This window comes from Diorhabda sublineata, chromosome 2, assembly GCF_026230105.1.
Source record: "Diorhabda sublineata isolate icDioSubl1.1 chromosome 2, icDioSubl1.1, whole genome shotgun sequence".
Taxonomy (NCBI): Eukaryota; Metazoa; Arthropoda; class Insecta; order Coleoptera; family Chrysomelidae; genus Diorhabda; species Diorhabda sublineata.
In genome coordinates, this window is record NC_079475.1 from 16,385,724 (window position 1) to 16,403,865 (window position 18,142).

The 18,142-nt window shown below is 31.5% G+C and overlaps 1 protein-coding gene across 1 annotated transcript in view; it reads left to right on the forward strand.

The window, feature by feature from the left end:
- Positions 1-18,142, forward strand: part of LOC130440778 (eIF-2-alpha kinase GCN2) — a 30,954-nt gene that overhangs the window by 12,011 nt on the left and 801 nt on the right. Inside the window, exons 11-23 of the mRNA XM_056774103.1 lie at positions 878-1,023; positions 3,147-3,400; positions 4,663-4,953; positions 5,052-5,196; positions 6,316-6,595; positions 7,671-7,807; positions 7,867-8,015; positions 8,110-8,294; positions 10,434-10,667; positions 12,106-12,453; positions 16,045-16,208; positions 17,165-17,393; positions 17,959-18,116. Coding sequence (XP_056630081.1) covers positions 878-1,023; positions 3,147-3,400; positions 4,663-4,953; positions 5,052-5,196; positions 6,316-6,595; positions 7,671-7,807; positions 7,867-8,015; positions 8,110-8,294; positions 10,434-10,667; positions 12,106-12,453; positions 16,045-16,208; positions 17,165-17,393; positions 17,959-18,116 — 2,720 coding nt within the window. The remainder of the gene's footprint in view (positions 1-877; positions 1,024-3,146; positions 3,401-4,662; positions 4,954-5,051; positions 5,197-6,315; positions 6,596-7,670; positions 7,808-7,866; positions 8,016-8,109; positions 8,295-10,433; positions 10,668-12,105; positions 12,454-16,044; positions 16,209-17,164; positions 17,394-17,958; positions 18,117-18,142) is intronic.

Genomic DNA, 18,142 nt, shown 5'->3' on the forward strand with positions numbered 1-18,142 from the left:
ATCTACAAATTAATGTTGAATCTTATATAGTCAAATTTGTAACCTTGTAATTATATAAAAAAAGAAAAGTATGATAGCACTCTCGAGAGTATTATTAAACAACAGATACATGGTAGATAAACACAATAAAAAATTATGATTGTTGAAAAGACTATACAAGGCGGGATAAAAAGGTTGTGTTAGTTAGGGCCAGTGGCCCTAAGATAAAAGATCCGGTACGTGTTATTGAAAGATAAATAAGGTCCTTAATATGTAGTGGGTAGTTATCAAAATAATTAAGATTCCTTAAGTGTGAGTGGTGACCCAAAGACAAAAGATTCGTTACGAGTTATTGAAAGATAAAGTCCTTAATGTGTAGTGGGTAGTTAGTGTGAGTGGTGACCCAAAGACAAAAGATTCGTTACGAGTTATTGAAAGATAAAGTCTTTAATGCGTAGTGGGTAGTTAGTGTGAGTGGTGACCCAAATATAAAATATACGGTACGAGTAATTGAAAGATAAATAAAGTCCTTAACGTGTTAAGAATCCTGAAGTGTGTCTGGTGTCCAAAACAAAAGGATCCGGTACGAGTTAGGAAACATATTGAAATGGGGAAGGAGACTTTGTAAATATAAACATTCATTACTTTTAGTTGTGTGTATTTTTAGCAAATTTTTGATAGAAGGTGGAAAGATAGTCACGACGGTTGACTTTCGTTCTAACGACTTTATATCGAATTTTCTAGGCTACACCATTTAGAATAGAGCAAAACGATTTTAATTAAAAAACAAAGTGAGGATTGTATGTTAGATAATAAAACTTATTTTTGAACATCAATTTATTCTAATAATCTCAAATTTTAACTGTATAGTACTGTAGTTGTCATTAATCGTTTTTAGTTCACTTTAAACGACAATATTGAAGCTTTAGCACCTTCTTTAAAAAATGTGGAAGTTTCGATTACCTATGATAGTAAGTCACAAGCCCAGTATATTAGTTCCTCTGATGATGAATCGAGTGATGATGATGAAGCATGGGGTCCTAAGTAAGTAAATAAACTGTAAAAAATAAACAATACAGAATATTCTATGGAGATTTCAGTTTGATATCATTTCCAATGTAGAAGTATATCTTTTCTTCAAAGGTTTCTGAGTGACCAACTTTTAAGTCATTTTATGAGTCAGGTGGTCAAATTTGGATGTTTTCCTTTAGCAATTTTCCATAAGTGATCACTTTGTATTATGTTAAAATCAACCCCTTCCTATTGTTTCTTATGAATCTCATTGGATCCTTTATTTTACATATTTATGTTGCTTTTTTACTTTTCTTCCAGTTGCATCAGGCCTATCTTATTTTGTTGTTTGTGTTCTTTGTTCATATCAGTTTTTAAAAACTAAATTTGATCTTATTAATTATAAGTTTGTTGTTTGAGCTTTTACATCGTATTTTAACTTACTACTGTTTGTTATATTTATTCCTAAAATTTTGAATGGTACTTGTTTCACACTCTGATCATAGCATAAAAATTTCCAGGTAACATTTCGTTATTTGTTAAAAATTTCGCTGCCCGATAATATTTTTAATCTAATTTTTTTATCTTTTTTAAAAATTGATATCAAGATGCTTTCTTTCCATTCATATAAAATGTTTTTTGAAAATACTTTGTAAGAGGGGACCTATAATTAATCTAAAATCTAACAAACTAAAAATAAAATTAGTCAGCTATATTATGCTACATGAAAATATTCAAGCACCAGTGGAATCCGAAAGGATTGTAAATATTAGTATTTTTGGGTGGACCATTACAAGCAGTTGGAAAATGGTTTTACGGTTAATCTTTTCAAGCACCATCGGGAAAGCAAAATGATTTATAGTAACTCATATATGAAATGACAGTGGAGAAAAGTAACATGGTTTTTGAATTTAATACAACTTGCAATCATCTATCATAATTGTAAATTCAGCGTGCTATCTATGGAGAGACAATTGTAAATCACTGACAGTATACTATACCAAGGAAATATCTGGCGATATATATTGTACTAGTACCATTAGCGCACTGCATGATATCAAAACTGAAAAACATAGTAATTTAAGAACCTTTAATCAAGGAGTCCCATAAACGCACTCTTAACAAACGAATGGGCACTATCGCACATGTATCATCATTGGCAATTGCTATAATATTGGACCAGAGGTTCAAAAAACTTCATTTTGAAGATCCGTTGGCCTACACAAATGCCGTTAGTAAAATTAAAGATACAATTAAATTAGTCTTTCATCGGATAGTACTCTCTGGTCCATAAACTGGTCCAGCAGAATTGGAAGACTAATAAAGCAGACGAAAGTCTTTCTGATGAGTTTATTTGAGGGCTCCAGTTAGTAGATTGAAGTTATATAATTTAGTATTTCAATATTCAACAATGGTGGCTAGCTCTTTTCTATCTGAGCGACTTTTCTCAAACACCACACAGGTTTTAACTCAGCAAAGAAGCAAACTGCAAGCGAAGAGAGTTAATAAAATTTTGTTTTTGTAAAGTCTAGAAAAAAAGTATTGGGATTTATAAATAAATAAAGTTGATTTGTCTCTGCACTCAATTTATACTGAAATTAACCGCAATCGATATTTTTTTTGTATTAACATGCCTACAGTATAGTTAGTTCCCACTTAACCTCACTTCGGTCCCTTTTTTATCTATAGTAAGCCCGACACAGGTGGAAGTAAGAGGTCGCCTACGTTCGATCAAAGATATGACAAAAGAAGAAAACTTTGCCATAAAAAGGTTGGATAAATAAAATATAACCGATATGAAAAACTATAATTATATTAAAATGTTATAAATACAGATCCCTGTACCTCTGGAGCTGGAATTTAAATTTCCACATACTGTTAATAAAGCTGACTAATTTCTTTTTCAGACTTTTAATCTATTGTAAGGTTATTCAAGAAGCTTTTACGTTTTTTTATTTTTTCTATGAGGATGGCTCAAATTTGGGGTTGAAAACATTTTAGTTCTAATTTTCTATTCGATGTGTTGGTTAGTGATAAGCTATACATTTTTTCAAAATATCCCATTTCAATTTTTTTCACCGGCTTTCATTTACTATCATAGTGTAAATAAATTTTTTTAATATTCGAATTGCTTAAATATTTTTTTATGCTTCTAGTTACGGAGATTCTGAATCTGACAGTATAGAATTTGAACAAGGATCTGATCAGGGAGAGCAACATTCGTCGATTTCTGTGTCGCCCCAAAAACGGTGTGATTCTCCTGATGGTCCAGCTGAAAATACTAAGAAAATAGATTGCATGTACATCCAAATGGAGTTTTGTGAAAAAAGTACTTTGAGGACAGCCATTGATGACAATCTATATTTAGACGAAGATAGAATGTGGCGATTATTTAGGGAAATCGTTGAGGGTAACAATCATATTTATATTCACCTGTATTATAGCGCAACTATCGAAATAGATAGGTTATTGAGTAAGGTAATCGGTAATCTACAGTCGATCTAATTGATCTTCACGATGACGTTAATAAAGTAGATTCCAAATTCATTCTATGCCTTCTACTCTCAGTAGTAGTGGGAGAGCTATAGCCGTAATTTCACAATAATCGGTAATATAGCATTTCTCCATCGTAAAACATTCATTTGGTGTCGTTCGTTACATCATCAAGCAGGCTGACACCCTAGTGGATACAGGGGATAGTTCCAAGGGGTAAAAGTGGTCAATTTTTCGGGAAAAATAAACGATCGGTAATATTCCTGAAAATTTGTCAAATATCTCACCTAGAATGTTGACGTCGTATAAGGGCTTTCGTACATCGGTACCATTCGATCGATTTTGACTTATGTGGTCTCAGTTTGCTTGTTTTTTTTTTATATTTATATAAACAAGGCTTCGATATATCCATAAAATATATATATATATATATATATATATATATATATATATATATATATATATATATATATATATATATTGTTCAAATGTATGAACAAAAATAACAACAAGAAATATAATTAAAAACATCTACTGTATATCCATATATATTCACCTTGGGTCCCACTAATTGGCATGTGCTCCAATGCTTTGAAGCAAGCGACGGTCGTTATAAACATGGCCGATAAGCCCACGTGCGTTTACAATTTAATTGTAGCAATGCAGAAGAAGTAATAAAATTATTCCATAATCAAACATTTATTGAAGAGATAACTCCAGCCTAAGCAGACTATAGACCATGTGGTCATTTTTTTGTCACGTGTCCTTCAATTATTTCGTAGATTGTTTGTCAGATAATCCTCCACCACTTGGGTAAAATAGTCTGGGATCCCGAAGTAGTCTTTAAGCGCCTTTGGGATGTCTACTCACCTTGAAGGCTTTCCGTATCTCTAGTCTTGCTAGCAATTAGATTTGTCCAGTTACAAAAAGGTGCAGACAACCTTCTCGATTACTTCGATTGTTTAACGACTTTTTCTGAAGCCGCATTGCAGGTCTGAAATCGATATTAAAATAATTAAACTTGATAATCAAAAATTCACTATTTGTCAAGAGGATCGTTCATTTTTTGTGACTAGTTTGCTTGCTATGTTCGACACTGATCATTTTATTAAATTTCAGGTCTAGAAGTATATTTAAAAATATCTGAAGATCAGATTAACTATTCATTATATATTCTAGGTCTTGCTTATATTCATCAACAAGGAATGATTCATCGAGATCTAAAACCTGTAAATATTTTCTTGGATTATGAAGATCATGTTAAAATCGGTGATTTCGGGCTTGCTACTACTAGCATAAAATCAAAACATGCTGACTATACCATGAATCAAAGTTTAATCGAAACTGACAAGGAAGATACAGTTGATGAAAGTAAAACCGGTTTGGTTGGAACAGCACTATACGTAGCACCAGAAATTAACGAATCCTCAAAGGTTGTTTATAATCAGAAAGTCGACATATATAGTTTGGGTGAGTAATATCAGATTAGTTACATAATTGTATTTTAGGGATCATTGGCAAATAAAATCGATATTAAAAGTTGCATGACTTTTCTTTTTTTGTTTTAGGTATAATATTGTTAGAAATGTGTTATAGACCATTAAATACATCGATGGAAAGGATCAAAATCCTGACTAAATTGAGAACGAAAGAAATAGTTTTTCCCCCAGATTTTATCGAAAAGAATAGTGAAAAGAAAATATTGTTAATTCGGTACGTAATTTGTTCATCGCCACAGATATCTATGATTCTTTAATTTTGTAACGCAGAAGTGACTTAACTTTTTTTATTTGTTGATGGTGTAACATGAAATTCGACTTGTTACGTTTTTCTTTTAACAAGTTGAATATTTCTTTGTTCAGGTATTGTTACTCAGTACTTACTTCGAGTTTTTGAAGAAATTAATTTGTTATCGACCTCACTCCATTCGAGAAATTCAATAAAACATTGGAACGTGTTCTAAATCGTCCTCTACTCAGCTACACTCAAGTGTTTACATCAAAGTAAATTTTAGTTGTGGTGATATTATTCTTTATAATCGCTGGTAAGTTTTTCAAATATCTTTTTAACTTTTCTTTTTTATTATAGTGCTCACAAAAATTCCAGTTATGTTCATTAATTTCCTTTTGTTTTTAACTAATTCTGTATAATAGTTTCCGTGTTACATCGTATTTTTTCATTTGGGGAAGAGAACGAGTAAGTAGAACAGATTTGAATAAAAAGAAACTTAAGATGTAACATAAAAAAACTGAATTTATATATATTTTTTTTAAATATAATTCAACAGGAATCTGTCGTTCTTCTAGGTCTATTTTTGTTATAATTGTGGTGCTTCAAGCACTACAAAACAAAATTGTGGTTCTTGTATTTCAAAAAACGAGGTTCTGACTGGTCCTGCAAATGTCACGACAGTTGCCAGTAATTCGCAAACTACACCCGAAGTAAAATCAGAAAATCCAAAACGAAAGTCAAGCAAACAAGTCAAAATTAATTCCAAATTTTTCACATTCGGCTATTGAATGACAAACTTATTTAAGTTTTGTCAGAGATTTTTTATCTTCCGTATCTTATTATTGTTCTGTTCCCGAAATAAATAGAAAATACGAATTTACAGGGAAACTATTATACAGAATTTGCTTAAAAGAAAAGGAAATAAATAAAGATAACTGAAATTTTTGTGAGCACTATAGCAAAAAAACAAAGTTAGAAAGATATTTGAGAAACTTATCAGCGGATATAAAGAATCACAAATTTATTAAATTTAAAATTTACTTTGATAACGTAATAATTAAATTGGAGGACAATATGAATAAAATTTTTCAATTTTTTTAGGTGGTTACTCGAGCACGACGTTTCTAAACGACCAACATCTCAAGAACTTCTTCAGTCTGAACATATTCCTCCACCAGTATTAGAGGAATGTGAACTTCGTGAACTGGTTCGACACACCTTGAATAATCCTCAGTTAAAAGGCTATAAATATCTAATAGCTTCCTGTTTTAAACAGTCCCTAACTTCAGTTCAAGATCTTACTTACGATAAAGATCCGTCTGCACAAAATCTAGCAAAACCATTACTTTTGCAAGAATTTGTTAAGGAAGTGTGCATAAAGGTGAACAATGATGATTTTTCTATATATTTATAACTTAGATTTCACATAAGTATTGCTAAGATTAAAAAAGTTCGAATATTGCTAATCAAATCATCTAGAAAGCACATAACATCTGAGATGCTTAACAAGAATGCGACCAAAAGGTTTGCACGTATTTAATTTTTCATCAGGAATGTATATCATGATAGCAGTGCTTCCAAATATTAATTATTGATTCGCAGAGTCTGCAGTTTTAGTCCTTTGTCATGTCCATCCTCTTAAAGGGGTATTTAACCTAGCCTATTATTAGTTATTATGACTTCTATTATAATCCAATTCATTTAAGAGGGGATCTCACGTCAAAAATATGTAAAACCATGGCTCTTTATACAACATCTGAAGAAAGTCTAACACCTTTCAATGAAACATATGGTAAAAGTTTTTTTTCCATATATTGCACATATATTGCTGAAAATAGAGTTACTGATTATTACAAATATGGAAGGGATCCAGTATTTGATAGAGTTATATGAAGCCTTGTTACATTAAATTATCATAATTTACCAAAATGCCGTCTCTTTCCAACTATTCCGCCCCTCTTTGTGCTAGGCTCTAGTAGGACGTTTACCGAATATGCAAATGGACTTGTTGAGAGTTGATCTTGAAACTACGATTGCCAAACTTTTATTTAAAAATAATATGTCCTTTAATAAACCGCACACTTACACAGCTCACAACTAACCATTTACTGTGAACCGGAAACCCTACTAAAACTACCTACCTGATGATTATAGAAAAAGTATTTCGAATTATGTATAATACTCTATTTATGTTCATTATTTTCTCAGTATTATTCAATTTAGTAACAGGTTTTATTTAGGAGTTCCAAGGGATTATTTTTCTGTGTAATATTGTTTATTGTTGTTGTTTATCTATACTGAACAAGTTGTTTGCTATTAAGTTCGCAGTAGGGTGTCTTATCTTATATCTTTTTGTAAAGATTTTCGCTATTTGATAACCGGAATCATAGTAGTATTTTTATCAAATACTAAAGAACTCTTATACTTATATTAATCATTTGTCACTTTTTAAACAGATATTCAAACAACACGGAGGTCAGAATCTAACAACACCTCTTCTAATGCCTAAAAATAAATTTAACGAAAACCTAGATTCCTATGTCAAACTAATGACACATTTTGGAGGCATTGTGTCGCTGCCACATGATCTTAGGTATGGAAACATTCTTAACGTTCAGTCAAATACATTTTTTTTCAAATGATTTATTTCAGAGTGCCTTTAGCAAGATATATAGCATGGAATGGTATTACAAACTTGAGACGTTATTCAATTGAAAGAGTTTATAGAGAAAAGAAGGTTTATGGTTTTCAACCCAGGGAGTTGTATGAATGCGCTTTTGATATAGTTAGTCCAATGCCTGGTTAGTAAACTCATGTCTTTTTACCTGTGCTGTGCTGTTATTAAAATGTGAAATATATAAAAAATGGAATCTAAGAATATTTATTATGTTACAGGGTTGCTTATGTCGGATGCCGAAATTTTGTATATAGTGTACGAGATTTTAAATGAACTACCAGGAATTAAAAACAAGAATGTTGTGATTCGCCTTAACCATAATTTGTTGTTACAAGCTATACTCTTACATTGTGGGATTAAAGATGGTTATCAAGAAATTTATAACATGGTGTGGGAATTCAAAGTAAGGTGTAAATCTTATTCATATGTTACGAACTTCTATGAGTCGATATTTGTTGTAAGAATTATTTTCACAAAGGTACAGGGTACACGATTCTCTAATTTCCGTATCGACACTGTTTAGGAAAGATCCTATATATTAACTTGTAAATAACCATTGAATACTTGCAACAATGTAAGAACAAGAGAAGTTAACAAGAATTGAAATTATGTACGATTCACTACATAAATTAAGGCCTAAGAGTCAAAAATAAATATCGTGAGCAAAAAAATCGACACCCTTCCAACAGTCCAACCATTTGTTATGATCGGTAACCACCCTTTTTATGCTTGTTTACAATAGTTCTAATTTGGGGTAACTGATTCTTATAAAAGTTTATCTATCTGACCCACCACTATTAGTTAGCCATCAAACGTCGATTGATACACATTTCCGTTGACAACAAACAAAAATTCTACCTAAAAATGGATACAAGTGATAAAACTGTACAAACGTACACTTTATTGCGAAGAGTCTGCTGTTTGCAGAGTTTACCGTCGTTACCAAGAAACTGTTAACTTTCATCGAAGACGCGGATCCTGAAAAAAAAGTGCTCATCCGAGAGAGATGACCGATTCTTTTAAGCACATTTCTGGCCCTCATTGTTATTCAAAAAACCCAGCAAGAAGTGAGAGAAAAACGAGTGGCTCTGAGTGGCTGGACAGTAGATAGAAAATTTAAGGCAGCTAACGTTGAGCCAAAAAGGCCAGTTACTGAGTCCAAATAAGCCCCAGGCCACAATGGGGATCCGTTATCTTCTCAGACGAAAGCAGTGCGCCTACATGGCGGCTATAGAAGAGGACGAGTTTACAGAAGGCCTGGAGAAAAATGTGGAAACACTATTTCATTTAATTTCTTTTTATTTTCTCAACTGTTAATTATAAATCCTTTTCGCTGTTTAAGATTCCTTTTCGTTTGATAGTTTTTCTTTCACAAAAAAATAACTCAATATCAACATAGACTTATGGCTTTGAGTTGCGAAAATAAGAAAAATAAAAGATGTTACAGATTTTTTTGCTAGAAACTTTAGACCGCGAGTAGATTTTTTTGCTGACGATTGTACGTATATTAGAAAATAAAGTTGAATAAATATATCCAGTATGTATTTACATATTGAAAGAAGCCTGAAATAGTTTTTTGCTTTCCGCAAATAATACGTCAATTCTGTCTTTTAAACCTCTTTTAGCAGGTCTGCTAAAAATTGATCAGTTTTTCTTTTAAATCAAGATCTTTACTTTTCAGAAACTAATTCAAGTGGATAAAATCTTGATGATCATGCACTTTCGATAACCAGAAATCATAATTTTTATCGCATAATTGTGCAAATTTTACGAGTAACTGTCGCTGCGCTTCCTAAAATATTATCTGCCTCTATTGAAAGGAGTCAAGCCAACTTTTTAATTCTTCACTATCGAAAACAAATAAATTTTCTTAGACTCCCGCTTACGTCATCTCCCGTAGACCCCTGGACCACTTTGGGAATCACGGGTCTGAAGGGTGATGTAAAAAATAGGCTTTTCAATGCAATACACTTTTACTACGATTTAATTCACTAAAATGCAGTCTTATGTATTAGACTTAGCACAAATTAACTGAACTATTAATTATCTCGAGAAGTGAGTTACAGACTTGATATGTTTCTTCCCACTGCTATTAGTTCTCCCAGTGGGACTACCCAATGATAGTATCGGATCATCTGCTATTTCATTTTCTTCACGTTCTGTGTGTCTTGGGACTCATTGAAGGGCAATACTAAATATAAATTTATATAATCATTTTCTACATAGTATAATGATTCAATAGCTTAGAGGTGAAGTCGTCGACTTCCAACATTGGTTAATTTCCCAATGGGAAAACGAAAATTTCAAAATTACTTCTTTAGGTAGCACCTGTTCTAACAATTATAATGATTTTTTTATACCTGAGAAGTGTATAGAATTGTTATATTTAAAAATGATGCCAATTTTTTATTATAAGTGGGTTAGGGCAGAAGAAAATGGGTCAGCACTTGTATAGGATAGTCAAGTTTTAATTTACCTTCAGTCCTCAAAGTTTAAACTGTAAAATTGTTTGAATATTATTACAAGTAAAATGATTTTTCAGGAAGGCAAAATTTCCAAAAATGATTTGTGGGCTCATTTTATCGGACTGGAATTATCAGATAACACGATACATATATTAATTAATTACTTTAATTCGGAATTAGACATTTCAAGAGTTGCAAATCAATTTCAAAACATAACGAAGAAGAAATCTGGAGAGGCGGGCCGATTAGCCAGACAAGCATTGCAGGAACTAAAAGATATAAGTCTGTTTGCAGAGGCATTTGGTGTAAAGGTAAGTATACATGGTAAAAAAAGTATAAATTCTTTATATCGGTTACAGTACATGATCAGAATAATCCCGAAACACCTCAAACTTAAAATATAAATTGACAATGCTCTAATATGAAAGCGTGTCTTACATTTGTCTCCTTTCTAAATACAGGTACAATACCTAATTTTTTAAATAGTATAAGTAATTACAAAAATTAACATAAATGTGATTAATGAAATAGATTAGGTTAGGATATTCATACTGAACACACTGTTTACACCATCACTACACCAACACTCACAATTACACTGTTTGTCTGCCTCTGTTTCGATAACCAAATTATCGTCTTCAGAGACTTAGGATAAATCAAAACCTAATTACTAGACTTACGTGTTTTATACTAAATTTTCCCACCAATAAATCTTCTCCCGTGAAAATTAATTCCAGCGGGAGGACCTCCTTGGCGAAAATCTTCCCATTTGTTCCTTGACTACTAAACTATATAGTAGGCTGTAAGGAATTGGCCCTTTGTCCTTATCTAAGCTACTCTTACATTTAACAATTAGCAATGCTTTCAAATTCATCCGAAATTTTTTTTCGATTTCACATTGTTAAAATTTATGTTATGACTGGCAGCGCGTTCGACAATACAACGTGCCCTTTAAACCGGACAATAATGAATCTCTTAGTCTACCCAATATATTTCCTGTCACAGTCACCACAACTAATTTCATGTATAACACTCTTTTCGAAATTTGGTATTTTATCCTTAGGATTGTCCAACATTTGTTTCAATGTTTTAACGTTTTAAAAATAGATTTTGTTGAATCTCTCTGTTGCCTGTAACTCTGAGAAGATGAACTATTGTGATATTTTTCTTATTTATTCATATGATTTCGTGGGGATAATTAATAAACACTGTCTATCACGTTCTTAATTTGTTTAAATACACGACACTTAACTAACCTGAATAATTTATTTAAAATTTTCGATTACTTTGCTAATTCGTTCTGTACAGTTTTTTATTATAGATTAAACAAAACTTCCCTACACAAACTCCTTATATATCCCAATAAAAACTTCTAAAAAAATAAAGTAACAAAACAAATAAATAAACCTTCCTAGAAATTATTCAAAAGAAACAATGTAAATAAACCGCTTGCTGTACATTGGAAAAGTCATTTTAGGGGGTAAATGTTTCGTTATGTAGTCATTAAGGAATGGGCACATTCCGTTAGGTTCCTTCTGTCTTTGCCCTTCGTATTAAGAATAAAAATGACTAGTATTTTCCTTAAAAACGACATAAAATTTAAAAAGAAGATCCATGAAATCACATTGTATCTCAAATGAAATAGAGAATTTTACACCGACTACTTATTTTTGTCCTAATTGCCAAAACTTTGGAAATTTTCAAAATGAAAAAAAATTGAAACACCCGGTACAGCTGTTTTATTTTTAGTATGAAATGGTAGTTTGTCCGAGTTTAGTATACAACGTTCAACAATACTCAGGATTAATCTTCCAATTTGCGTGTGAAATTAAAAAAAGACACAAACACAGATCCATGGAAGTATTAGCTGCAGGAGGCAGATACGATTATATGATTTCCTGGTATAGATCTATAATGGAACAAGCAAGTGTTTCTAGTAAAAGTGTTCAACAAGCGGCTGTCGGTGTTTCTATATCTTTGGATAAATTAGTACAGGCACTACAAAAAGAACAAACTGATGGAACGCCCAAACTATCAAGTTTCGATGTGTTAGTTTGTTCCGCTGGAAGCAAACAAACAATTAAAGAAAATATTAAGGTAAGGTGATGATTTAAATATCACATTTGATATAATGATGCGAAATTTTTTAATTATTTTTCTGTGATTACTTTTAGTAATTCCTTCATTTCAATGCGATTATCTATTTAAAACTAAAACTGAGTTTACACAAATCATTTATATACCTAAATAGAATTCTACAAAGTTCTAGAACAAAAAGAAATAAAAAAATAGACTTTCTTGAAAATTATTTGAATTCACCGAATTTGTCAAATTCCATAGTAGCTGAATAAGGCCGGCTTATAGAACCATTTTTCGAACTTCTTCTTAACAATAATTAACACTTATATCTGTTTATTATCCAGTGACAATCTAAGTAAGCACGTTGTTAATGTACCCGGGTGGTTGTTATTTTAATTTAAAAAAAATATTTATTCCCTCACTATTAGATAATTCATTAACAATGCTAGAAAAATTTAAATTATATCAGAAGCTATCTAAAACTTACTAGCTCAGTTTGACTCATTCCAAATCGTAGGTTGTTACCTTGTAGGTGATGTTGGAATAAGTACTTTAAATAGAACACTAGCATTTCTAGTGTTTTTTCATTGATTAATACGAGGACCGATCGCTTCGTGGCGACGCTACATGGGCAAGCGTTGTATGTGACTGCGAATCACTCGCACTACACACTCCGTCATTGTTGACATTCAGGCGTCAGTTGGCGTTGTGCTACAGCCACGTTAACATGTCCTCCATTATTGATGCTCCCGCGAAGTGTGATTCGTTTTCTAAAAGCTGAAGGCAAAAGTGTTGCAGAAATACATCGGAGAATGAGTCTTGTGTATGGCGAAAACTTCATGAGTGATGGTGTTGTGCGTGAATGGTGTCGAAAGTGGGTCGATGACGCAAATCTGTCGGTTCATATGACTTGGTTCAACGAGTTGACAGAATGGTTAAAGACAACCGCAGATTCACCATTACTGCTTTGTCTATGGAATTTCCAGGAGTTTCAAGGTCTGTTTTATACTCTACTTGAATTCATTGGCGGCAACTTTCTTTGAAGAGGGTATTGAAAAACTTGTCCACAGATTTGACAAATGTCTCAATATAGCTTTTGTGTTATCCATATGACTTTTCGGGTTTGGAATTGGGACTCCCTGTCCTATTCCACCCATTTTTCCGTGAAAATTACTTTTCTATTTATACTACTGGTTAATCAATTATCTTCTAGTCCCGCTTTTTGCTTTTATCTTCGTTGGTCTGCCCTTTTTCCATTTTATGCGATGATACTGAGTCCGATTGGATCTATTTTTGTATCTTTGTGCGTGACTGAAATGAATGGCAACTGACTTGAACTGTCTTCTTATTTTATGTCCCTCATTTCCTCGGAAATCTAATCTTTTTGTGTTAATATATATTTGGCTATTTATTGTTTCATATGTGCTTTACTTTTACTATTGTAGTTGATAGTGTTAAAATCGGTCTATGGTGAGGATGTATTAATTTTGGGCCCCTCCAATTTGTATAAGTGAGAAAGGGTGATTAAAGACGAGGAATAGTATTTACTTGGATTTAAAAAATAAAAATATGTAGAAAGTGGACTAACCTGTTCATTCATACAGGAAATTGATTATTCGACGGCTTAGTCACATCCATAAATCGTGTACGGATCGATGCAAAGCAACAGCTGAGACGAGCGAGTGCGAAACGTGTTGGATCGCTGTTTTTGGTTATTGAGAGTCTTCTTTGTCTGTTCACATCCGTCATATTCACCAGATTTAGAAAATAATCAAAATGTGCCAAAAGATATATTACTGGCATTAAGAAGCCGTTTCGAAAGGAACCATTCAGTCAGTACGTTGCATTAAATTTTGACACCTCTTTGTTTCTAATTAAATAATTCGTTGTATTTTTTGTATGACACCTCGAATATTGACATACATTGTTAAAAATTTCTTCGATAATTTCACCAAAAATGTATAGGAAGTTTTAACGCAAAACAATTTAGTAAATTTACTGAACAAAATAATTCAATTCAATTTGAGACAATCACAAAACATTTAATAAAATTTACTAAGCGGTAATAGAAAATTCGATTAATAATTTTACTATATAATTATGTAATTTTATTCAAAGATTTATCATAAGGATTCTTAGAAAATTTATTATGCAGTGTTGTGACTATACCACTCAATTAAACCACACGCAGTTCGAGAAACAAAATATTCTTAATAATCCACTTTACAATAAAAAAATTATTTTCTAACAAGTTATTATGTTTTAGATAGGATGATATCGTTATTATTTATTTTAGTTTAATTTTTATTCAAAATCTTCCTCACACTCTAAATTAAAAAATTACTAGACTTAAGTATTCTAGATTCAAACATAAATGCCATTGGCGTGGCCAGCGCCATCTATCCATTGTTTCCATAGTGTAAAATTACAAAACTTTTTTGTCATTTTACAATAAAACAAAGAAATACTAAGAATTTTTGAAAATATTCAATGATTTTCATTGAAAAATAAAAACAGTTCAGTATAATTACTAACCTTGTGACATTTATACTCAAAGATTCTAAAATCACACCTCATATTATTAAGTTTTCTCAACTGTCCAAGAAATTTACTCAAATTGCATTATAATTTTAATTGGTATACTCTAATTAGTAATTTTAGCCATCATATATTCGGAAAATAATTTTACAAATTTTTTTACAGTGTACGTGTATCGGGTAGGCAACGAAGAACGGCCATATCTCAGAAATGAACTATTTATCAGTTTCAAGGGGAAAAAATTATAACAAAAGTGACCTTGAGAAACAAGTGGAAATTATTTTCAGAATAGTACGTCCACTTTTAGAACCGTATTTGGAAATATGAACTTAGAAAAGCATTTTTTTTTAAATTCGCCCATTAAGGGTGGAACTTTATATACAATAATCGAATTTCTTAAAAAATCCCGCGCATTTTTTATTTAACATCTTTTAGTTTATCTCTTCATCAAAAGATGGGGGAGAGTGGGATCTTTGTTACGAAAAAATGCCGGTTCTGCTTAAAATGTGTAAACGATGTAAATTCTTCTTCAAACGTGTTTTTAAGAAATTATTAGCCACTTCTTTTAGAAGACATACCCTTAACAATTTCTCGTGACATACTCTTACATGATGGTATCCAAAGTGCCTCTTAATTGGGTAAATTTTAAAAAAAATTCACTTTTTAAATTTAATATTTTCAAATTCGCCCTCTAATAGTGGACCTAAAGTATATATATAGAATAATTTCCATATGTTTCTCGAGGCTACTTTTGTTATAATTTTCTCTCCCCTAAAGCTGTAATATAATCTGTTGCCCAGATATGGCTGATGGCTGTTTTTAGTTGCCATCTGATACATTTTTAAGGTTAGGTTATTGAAGTATTCTTGTCATCAAATCATATTTTTTACTAACGAGTTTTGAGGACATTGTTTCATTTCTTTTTTCATGTACAATCTCTTATCTTACGTGTGATTATTCCAATTTGTGTTAGACACCAAAGCCAAAACAACATCTAGAATAATATCCCCCTTACTATGCTAAAGACCGTGTTCTTTTTGTTTTAATTAATACCTTTGTCAATTATTTCAGATTTTAAAAAGTTTATGGGACGCTGGAATTCAAAGTGCATTTATAGAAAACATTAATTTAGATGAAATTAGAGATAAAGCTAATGATCTACACGTTACACACATTGTTTTATTAAAAGATAACGAACAAGGAATGGTCAAACTGAGCAGTTGGGAGAAAGACAGGTAAAACAATGGTTCTCGATCTTGTAATACATTTATATCAATTTTAATAACAGAACTCAAGATTCTTAACCTTCTACTTAAGATTTTGATTTTTTTGTAAATTTTTCACGTTCTTCCTTCCTATCCTTTCGTACACTACTTTTATAGCCTCTCTTGAATATTCCAGTAGGTTCCTTAAACCGTCTGGAACAATCTAGAATATTCGATAACCTTTAAGGCTAACTTACATATGTACAACTTCTCTAAATATTTTTACAATATATTCCCATTTTTTATTTTAAACAAAAATAAAGTTTAGAAAATACCTGAAATTATTACTCCTTCTACCTTGTGAAATTGCTATTGATGTATTAAAATCTGAGCGTACAACATTTTGGTTCCTGTACAATTACAATTTTATTCGTCCCTTACTTAATATTATGTTGCTTTTTTTTAATGTTATTTACCATACCCTTTCATAACTGAATATTATAACTTGTACTTATTTTTATCATAACATTCATTTAAACTTGTACTTGTCACTTTTTGAACCAAAAATAGAAGTTTTATACAACGCCCTGTATCTAGTAAATCATTGATAATGGAGATATAAAAATGTGGGAGCTCGTAAAAGAGAAGTTACTGATACTACTGAACTTTTTTTAAAAATTCTATATTTAGTAAAACTTGAGATATTTTTGAAAATAAACGGAATCGTGCCACTTTTTCAGCCAAAAATTGAAGTTTTAGTCTACGCCCTGTATGTAGTGAAGAAAATATGAATATATGGGAGCTCGTAGAAAAAACTTTTCTGTATCTATTGAGCTTTTTTTGAAAATTCTATATTTACAAAACTTCAAGTTGTAACGATGATAAAGGGTGTCTGCACTGGTACATACATTATTTATAATGATGCGAAATAAATTCTTACGCCATTTCGTCACTTATTATACAAACTAAAGGAAAAATTTTTTTAGGTTTCAGGAGAAGTCATTGTCCACAAGTGAATTAGTTGAACATTTGCAAAGAGTGATCAGAGCACGAAACGAAAGTAACACAGACAATAGTCAAGTGAACGTTCTTTCAAGATCTGAAAGTCGCTCATATTACAGTAGTGAAAGAAATCAACATAATCAAGAAGCTGATGTTGACGTTTTATTAGTTGACAAAAAAGCTTCAAATGCTAGAAAAAGATACGAAAATCAGGTACAAACTATTATATTCACACTAGGTTTATACCCCAGATGAGAATTATTTATTTAGGCAATAGTTAGTATTATAAGAAAGAACAATTAAAATTTTCTGTCATGTCTGGTTTTAGAATAATTCCATTTATCAAAACTTTGTTACGACACTAACAAAAAAATTAAAAATTATAAATTTTGTCATTCCTCTTTTTAGTTTTTTAGTCAGTCTTATATAGACCAACAGTAATCTCCCAACATATTTCCATCCCAAAATCCCTGATAAAGTTCTTCAAAAATCTTCAATCTTGATGATACCACTACCTTTGCATCGTTTAGAAATTTAAAGAACTTATTTGTATCAGATTATAATTCTCTTAAAGCCTCGAAATAATGTTTGTGTTATTCTATACTATTTGATCATTTAACTTAAACGTTTCAATTAATTAAAATCCTTATCTAATATGCTTCTTATTCAAATTGATTAGTTTGTACCTTAGATTACTGCCCTTTAGAAACTTTCCACTTCCCGACCAATGTAGTAGTACTAGTATTTGCATGTATATAATTCAAATCTATTTTTACAGATAAGGTCACAATTGAGTAACCTCTTTAAAAAACTTACTGGTTATGTACTGGTCGTTGGACTTTCAGTGGATTCTGATGTAATAAGAACATTGGCTTCCTACTTAGAATTTGAAACAGAACAGCAGTTTCACAAATCTGTTGAAGATGTAATAGAAAGGTGAGGATAATTATTCTAACACACCG